At 39.0% G+C, this 8,633-nt stretch overlaps 1 protein-coding gene across 1 annotated transcript; it reads right to left on the bottom strand.

The window, feature by feature from the left end:
• Positions 1-6,347: 6,347 nt before the first annotated feature.
• LOC138873925 (uncharacterized) lies at positions 6,348-7,407 on the bottom strand. Its single transcript, XM_070152413.1, has 3 exons — positions 7,141-7,407; positions 6,774-6,881; positions 6,348-6,674 (listed from the first exon to the last, which is right to left on the bottom strand). Exons 1-3 carry the CDS (start codon positions 7,405-7,407, stop codon positions 6,348-6,350), a joined length of 702 nt encoding a protein of 233 aa, XP_070008514.1.
• Between the last annotated feature and the right edge of the window lie 1,226 nt (positions 7,408-8,633).

The following is an 8,633-nucleotide window of genomic DNA, read 5'->3' as shown; positions in this document are numbered from 1 at the left end:
GGTCCCTAAGGCCCTTGGGAACTTTGACACACCAAGAGCCCAATTTTATGTGATATGGATGGACTACCATTATGTTTCAAAGTTTCTATGTTTGAAGGCCTGGTTCCTAGGTTCATATTGGGCATGTGTAGGCTCCCTATAGTGTAATAGATACTAATATGTAATTTATTCATTCTAGGCTGTAATAATCTGTGTAATAAATAGATTTGGGTTTATTAGTGAAAGCTGGGGGAGGGGGAGGATTCTATATCTTTGTTTAAAACTAGGTAGAAATCCTGCCTATAGGGTTTAATTACGTTGATTGAATCATGCAAATGCCATACTTGTTTAGGGAGAATTTTTCTGGTTGTTTGTGACTCTGTATTTTCATAATTTTTGGCATACTAGAGATACTACTTATAGGCTTTATATTAATTCTGTATTAGAAATCATGTTCATAGGATCTACACATATTTTAGCCCAACATGCATTAGTGATCATGTATATAGGATTCAATTTGTGTGAATTAACAAACTTTCCTAGCAATGTGCTTAAAATTCTGCCCACATGTGATTAATAAATATCATGCCTATAGGAGATAAAAAAATCAGTTTCAACTTAGATACCATGCCTATAGGAATAAAAGAAATCAACTTCAAAACCTAGAAATCATGTCTATAGGATTTAAACTAGTAGATATCATACCTATAGGAGACAAAATCAGTTTCAACTTAGAGATCCTGCATATATAGTTTAAATTAAATCTGCAACTTAGAAAGCATGCCTACAGGATTCTAAGGAGGTAAACCTGTCTTTACGAATTAAAATCAGTAATTCACTTAGAAATCTTGTTATAGATCTATAATTAACAGTTGTGGATACCATGCCTATAGGATTCTGTTAATCACTTAGGCAAATTTGTAGGGTTATTAATGATTCTGGGGTTTAAAACATTGATATCTTATTGCCTGAAAATGCCCAGAATCAAAGCTTCATAAAATCAATAGGAAAACTAGTAGGTTCTGATGCCACCTTAATAAAAATGTTGTCTTGCATTTTGTTTCTGCTCATCTAGATATCCTGCCTATAGGATCCTAAATTAACGAAATCTGTTGATTTAACTGCATGCACTTGTTGTCTACTTGTGGAGGTTAATATGTGCCCTTATTTTCTCCTTACATGATAGTCCTATTTGAATTTTGTTTGTCGCTTAGATTTTCTCATTTTAAGTAACATAGGGCAGTCTAGAACCACCCTAAATGTAGGTCCTTAATACTTCCAGGACCGTAGGTAAGGGACGGGTAGTGCACGCATAGGGTAAGGTTTAGAATCAATTAATGCGCTTAAGTAACAACTTGAAGATAGTAAATGAGTAGTAAAGGAAATGATAGCCCATGCGTTAATGCTATGAGTAAAACCCTAACTTAAGGGAGTTGCAAAGTTTTGTATGGAATGATCCTATAGGCTTAAAAAAACTTAGGACCACCCCTATACTCCTGTGTAAAAGTAAGTTGAATATGGTATCTGCCCCAATTTGTTTTCTTCCCTTTTAAGACTAATTATCTTCATTAAGTTTGGCCGGGACCCACCGTTGTGGACCTCGAGGGGTGCCTAACACCTTCCCTTCAAAGTAATTTCGAGCCCTTACCCGATCTTTGGTAATGTAAACTAGTTTCATGAGTTAACTGCTCTAGGTATCCTAATGCACCTTAATCCGTTAGATGGAGACTCTTCAAATACCTTACTCTATACCAAAAGGAAATGAGTTGTCCTAGAAATGTCGAATTCCGATTTCTCGAGAAAAAAAGGGGACGCGACAACTACAGACATCAACTAAAACCAGCAATAAAAAAAGTGAGAGGAAATGGTCTGAAAGCGATCTGAAACTCACCCGAGCCCCCCGGGACCCCGCCCGAACATACCATCAAGTCCCTATACATAACACTGACCTACTCGAGGCCTCAAATCACGCATAACAATATCAAAACCACGAATCATACCTCAAATTGAACTTAATGAAACTTTTGAAATTTCAAATTTCAAATCTCGTGTCGAAACATATTAAATCAACCGAGAATGAACTCAAATTTTGCACACAAGTCCCAAGTAACACAACAGACCTATTACAACTCCCGAAATGACAATTCAAACCCGATATCATCAAAGTCAACTCTCGGTCAAACTTATGAACATTCCACACCTTTAAATTTCCAACTTTTGCCAAATAGTGCCGAAACTTTTTAGGAACATCCAAATGCAAATCCGGGCATAGACTAAGTCCATGATCACCATCCGGACCTAATGGAACCATCAAAACTCCGATCCGAGGTTAAATATACATCAAACTTTGTCAACTCTTCCAACTTAAAGCTTCAAACATGAAATTCATTTTTACAAACTAATTCTGAAACACCTGAAAACCAAAACCGACGATACACACAAGTTATAATACATCATACAAAACTAATCAAGACTCCAAATAGCTAAACGGGACGCTAATACTCAAACCGATTGGTCGGGTCGTTACAGTTTTATTACTTGTCAACTATGTATCCTTCCGTGAGCCTTTAGGAGCATCAAAATTCCAAAAAAACAAAATTCAATTTATGTATTTATCATCAATATTGAACATATAGTTTAGATGAATTCATCAAAGAAGAATTCACCATTCCTAGCTTTTGTTGGTAGTAAAACTATGTTGAAAGAAAAACACTAAAGCTTCTAAAAAATAAGTTGATTAGAAACACTATTGGTATACATATCTACCACTCTGTTAAGATGTCTTGCGCGAAGTCCTTTTTCATAAATTTTATCAAATTATGTCACAATATTTCCTTTCAAATTTCTCAATGTCTGTTTCCTCTCTGTTTGTCACAAAATGTTTACTCTCAAAATCTAGTTCCATAGAATTCAAATATGATAATTCTCAAAATATTTGTCAGTTCAAAATTGAATTCACATTTTCAACTATCCAGAATGTGGATTTTTAAAGTATTCGTTTACTGCACTTGACCATTATATAATGCTTATTGAGTTTGAGAAATTTTTGGGTTTGAGATAATTTTTCTTGAAATTACTGTCTCACATAAAAATGTAGACATCTTTGTTAGGATTAGGCAATGAAAGTTATTAATGGAAAAGATGATACATGTATGATCGTACTTTTGAGTAGAACGTTGACTATAAAAGAAGTAGCTTTCAATAATACATATCTCATTGTTTGTCCATTGAGAATCTTTGAGTAGCAAAATAAATAAATATAAACTCCAACAACTTGTCAACCATAGAAATAGTCTAAGTCTCTTAATTAAGCAGTACTTATAATTAAAAAGTGTTCAGGTTAGCATTAATGAAGTGTCACGACCCAATTCTGTAATAGGTTGCGACTGCACCTAACACTGCAGTTAGACAAGTCCACAAGTGAAACTACTATTTACTTACCCTTTTTTAACTTTTTAAAACAAAAGTTTTTCCTTTTAAAGAACAATTTAAACTAGATTTCATGCAACTGTAACATCTCTTTGAAACAAAGTACCATCACAATAAGAACATCCAAAGTGGTGAAAGAAATGATAAATACAGCTGTACATAAATGCTAAAGATCCCACAAAACCCGGTGTCACAAATGCATGAGCAATCTAGGGAATATACAAAACTACTACAACTACTGTCTGAAAGTAATAGAAAGAATAGTAAATAAGGTAGAGGGAGACTCCGATGCTGCAGATCGTAGAAAGGCAAGCAGCTCACCACCAAGTCTCCGGAATGATTGTCTATGCGCTCGTGTGACCACAAGTAGTACCTGTTTCAGTACCTGCACATCAGTGCAGAAGTGTAAGGTGAGTACGAAAAACAACGCGTACCTAGTAAGTATCTAGTCTAACCTCGAAGAAGTAGTGACGAGGGGTCGACTTGACACTTAGTAAAAGTCAAATAATGTTAATATAAGTGCATAAAGTAGACATGGTGAGTATACAAGTATCGATGAAGCAAATAAGAGCAACTACAATAAATAAAATAAGGAGTCTATATCACATTACCAACATATCATATTTGGTCGTGAAGGCACTAACTCAATTATACCCAAACTGGAACCCGTTTCGATTATTAAGCACGAAGTTGTCGAGGCGACCTGCCCGATTCCATAAGAATAGTGGTACTCAGTACTGCCAAGGCGAACAGCTTGACCCCGTAAGAATAATGTTACCATATACTGTCGAGGGGAATGGCCTGATCCCATAAGAGTGGTATTATCATAATGCCAAGGCAAATTTCTCGATCCCATAAGAGTGGCGTTACCATACTGCTAAGGTGAATGGCCCGATTCCATTAGAGTAGAGAAATTTACCTCGCTCGCGGAGGTGCTTGCGAGACGAGAAGACATGAAATTTTTCATAATTCATTAAGTATTCCCTAGTTTTATGAAATAAGAAGATAAGTCGATAATTCCAATTTAAATCCTAGTCTCAGCTCTAATCAAAATAATTAATACACATGATAGGTATAAACAATACAATTAAAAGCATGATATTAGTCTGAGTCTACCCGGACATATCATGAAATATAGCTACGTATGGACTCTTTTCACCTCGTGCGTACGTAGTTCTTCATATAAGTAGAACACAACAACAATACTCCTAAGGGGATAAGTTCCCTCTTACAAGGTAAGACAAGAGACTTACCTCGATCCCATCTCGTCAATCTGGCTTTTCTAGCCTCACTTGAACCCTTCAAACGATGTCAATGACTCCGAAACTAATCAAAATTCATATAAGGTAGAAAATATATGCTCAAAAGTTCATATCTTACCTCTTATAATATTTACCCAACTCAATTTTGAAGATTATTGAAATACACCTCGGGCACACGTCCCGGATTTCAAAAATTTTCTTGTATAATTGTTACCCATGAACTCCTGAACTCAAATATATAATTTGCTCCCATTTTCACCATCAAATTCGTGATCAAATCCCAATTTACCAAAACCTTAGCTTCTTCACAAATCCCCAAGTTTCATAAATTTTCCATGTTCAATATGCTTATAATCCGCGTATTTAATTTGAAAGTGGGTGGATTTTACTAACCTTATATTGTAGATGAGAATCCTCCTCTAAAGTGCTCTCAAAATTTCCTAAGACCAAATGAAAATGTGTGAAAAAATGGCCTAAGTCTCGGATTAAAAACCATCACTGCCCAACGACTTCCGCACATGCGGCCACTTGATCGCATATGCGGAACCGCAGGTGCAGTCAAAAGGAAGTACCTATGACCCCCCACTGCCTCCAGCTTCCTCACTTCTACAGAGGGGGAGTCGCTCCAGTGGGTCCGCTTCTACACCCACAACCAGCTAGCCCAAGTCTGCATCTGCGAAGCCTCAACCGCTTCTGCGGGCGCACAGATACGGAAAAAGCCTCGCACCTGCAACCACCTAGCTCCTACCTCAAGTCCGCTTCTGCGGCCACTGGGCTGCTTCTCCAATTTCCCACATGCGGCTCTTTCCACACAGGTACAATGCCCTAGATGTAAAGCCACCAGCAGCCCCCCATACCCAAAACCAAGTTCGATTCCAATCCGCTTCGCACCCGGGGACCTTCGGAACCCCATACAATTACGCTAACGCATCCCACAACATATTACGTACTTGCTCACATGGTCAAAAATTTAAAATAACATCAAAACCCATGAATCGGACGCCCAAAACACATGAATTCAACATGAAACTTAAAAACTTCTAAAAATACTTCCGTACGTCCGATTCCTATCAAATTAACTCAAAATGATGCCAAATTTTGCGTGAAAGTTATAAATCACCATACAGAACTATTGCCAGGCCCAAAATCCTAAACGGACCTCGATAACACCCAAGTATACTCAAAACTAAACAAAAAGAACTAGAAAAACCTTCAATGAGCCATTTAAATATTAAGCGTCTAAACGCTCCCGGGTCATCGGAAACCCGATCCGAACACACGCGCATGTCCAAAATCATCATACGAGCCTATTGGGACCATCAAATACCGGTTTCGAGGTCGTTTACTTAAAATATTGACCCAAGTCAATCTTAACCATTATAGGCCACTATTAAGGAATTAAGTGTTTTGATTTCAACCCAAACCCTTCCAAACCTAAACCAACCATCCCCGTAGGTCATAAAACAGTAAAAGCACATGCGGAGAGTCTTAAATAGGGTTAATGAGATATATAAAGAAAAACGACTGGTTGGGTAGTAACATTCACCACATTTTAAACAAATATTTGTCCTCGAACGAGTCTAGAATCATACTTGGAGTGCTAAAAAGGTGCGTATATCTGCTTCTCATGTCCTACTAGATCTCCCAAGTCACTTCCTTGACTGGTTGACCCCTCCACTAGACCTTTGCCGCAAAAATCTTCTTGGACCTCAAATGGTGAACCTGCCTGTCAATAATGGCAACTGGCTCCTCTTCATAATCGAAACTCTCATCTAGCTTAACCGTGTTGTAATCTAGCATGTGCGACCCGTTGGCATGATGCCTCTGGATCATAGACACGTGGAAGACCGGATGAACTCCCGATAGACTAGAAGGCATAGAAAGCTCATAAGAAACCTCCCCAACTTGTCTCAATACCTTAAATGGGTCAATAAACCTTGTGCTTAACTTGCCCTTCTTCCCGAACCTCATGATTCCCTTTATCGGTGAGACTTTCAAGAGAACCTTCTCACCCACTATAAATGATAAATCACATACCTTCTAATCCGCGTAACTCTTATATCTGGAATGTGCCGTGCGAAGTCTCTCTTGAATCAACTTTACCTTCTCCAAGGCATCCTTCACTAAATCAGTACCATATAACTGAATCAACTTTACCTTCTCCAAGGCATCCTTCACTAAGTCAGTGCCATATAACCTAGCTTCGTCAGGCTAAAACCATCCAATGGACGAATGACATCGCCGACCATATAAAGCCTCAAATAAAGCCATCTCAATGCTAAACTGATAACTATTGTTATGAGAAAACTCGACCAAGGGCAAAAATCTATCCCACTTACCTCAAAAGTTAATGACACATGCTCGGAGCATATCCTCCAGAATCTGAACTGTCCGCTCCGACTTCCCGTTGGTCTGTGGATGTCAAATTTGTGTAAATCTGGGCCAACCTCTCGGATGACTAAGAAGTCACCACTGGAATAAAATGTGCCAACTTAGTCAGCCGATCGACAATGACCCAAAAAGCATCAAACTTCCTCAATGTCCGTGACAACCCAACAACGAAGTCCATAGTGATGCGCTGCCACTTCCATCCTAGTATAACCATCTTCTGGAGTAGGCCACCTAGCTTTTGGTGCTCATACTTGACCTGTTGGCAGTTTAGACATCTTGCCGCATACTCAAATATGTCCTTCTTCATCCGGTGCCACCTATATTGATGCCTCAGATCGCGATACATCTTCGTAACAATGGATGAATATAATATCGAGAACTGTGCGCTTCCTCTAGATTTTCCTCCCTCAAGCCATCAACATTAGGAACACATAGGCGGCTCTGGAGACGCAAAACACCATCCTCACTGATAGTAACCTCATTGGCACCACCCTGAAGTACCGTCTCTCTAAGAACCAACAAGTGCAGATCATCACACCGACAAGCCTTGATCTGCTCAAGTAATGAAGATTGAGCCACAAAGCATGCAAGAACTCAACTGGGCTCTAAAATATCCAACCTCACAAGTCTGTTAGCTAAGGACTGAATGCCCAAAGCCAATGGCCTCTCCTTTGTTGAAATAAATACCAAACTTCCCATACTCTTAGCCTTTCTGCTCAAGGCATCTGCAACCACATTCGCTTTGCCCGGATGATAGTGGATGGTGATATCATAGTCCTTTAGTAACTCAAGCCACCTGTGCTGCCTCAAATTAAGATCCCTCTACTTTAACAAATGTTGCAAGCTGCGATGATCGTTGTAAACCTCATAGGACATCCCATAAAGATAATGCCTCAATATCTTGAGATCATGAACTATCGCGGCCAAGTCCAAATCATGCATGGGGTAATTCTTCTCGTGGGAATTTAGCTGATGTGAAGCATATACAATAACTCGCCTCTCGTACATCAATGCACAACCCAGACCAATGCGTAAAGCGCTGCAATATACAGTATACATCTCTAAACCGGAAGACAACACTAAAATCAGTGTTATAGTCAAAGCCAACTTGAGCATCTTAAAGATCAACTCGCAATCGTCGAACCATCTGAACAAAGCACCCTTCTGGGTCAATCTAGTCAAGGGCACTGTAATAGATGAGAAACCCTCCATGAACCGATGATAATACCCTGCTAACCCAAAGAAACTCCTGTTCTTGGTTACTATGGTAGGACGAGACCAACCCAGGACTGCCTCAATATTCTTGGGATCCACCATAATGCCCTCACCTGATACAATATGCCCCAAAATGTCACGAAATCCAACCAGAACTCACACTTGGAGAACTTAGCATAAAGCTTCTATTACCGCAAGGTCTAAAACACTAATCTCAAATGCTGCTCGTATTCCTCCATACTACGCGAGTAGATCAATATGTCATTAATGAAGAAAATGACAAGTGAATCAAGATACGGCTTGAACACTCAGTTTATCAAATCCATGAGTGTCGCCGTGGCATTAGTCAAGCCGAAG

Source organism: Nicotiana sylvestris, chromosome 7 (assembly GCF_000393655.2).
Source record: "Nicotiana sylvestris chromosome 7, ASM39365v2, whole genome shotgun sequence".
NCBI lineage: Eukaryota > Viridiplantae > Streptophyta > Magnoliopsida > Solanales > Solanaceae > Nicotiana > Nicotiana sylvestris.
This window is presented reverse-complemented; position numbering and strand designations above follow the sequence as displayed.

Excerpts from the sequence above, each read along its gene's own strand:
- LOC138873925 (XM_070152413.1), bottom strand. The coding sequence starts at position 7,407 with ATGTATCGCGATCTGAGGCATCAATATAGGTGGCACCGGATGAAGAAG. Across the intron at positions 6,882-7,140 it reads TGGCACATTTTATTCCAGTG|CCTGACGAAGCTAGGTTATA; the intron begins GTGACTTCTTAG and ends GGATGGTTTTAG. Across the intron at positions 6,675-6,773 it reads TGAAGGATGCCTTGGAGAAG|GTTCTCTTGAAAGTCTCACC; the intron begins GTAAAGTTGATT and ends GTGGGTGAGAAG.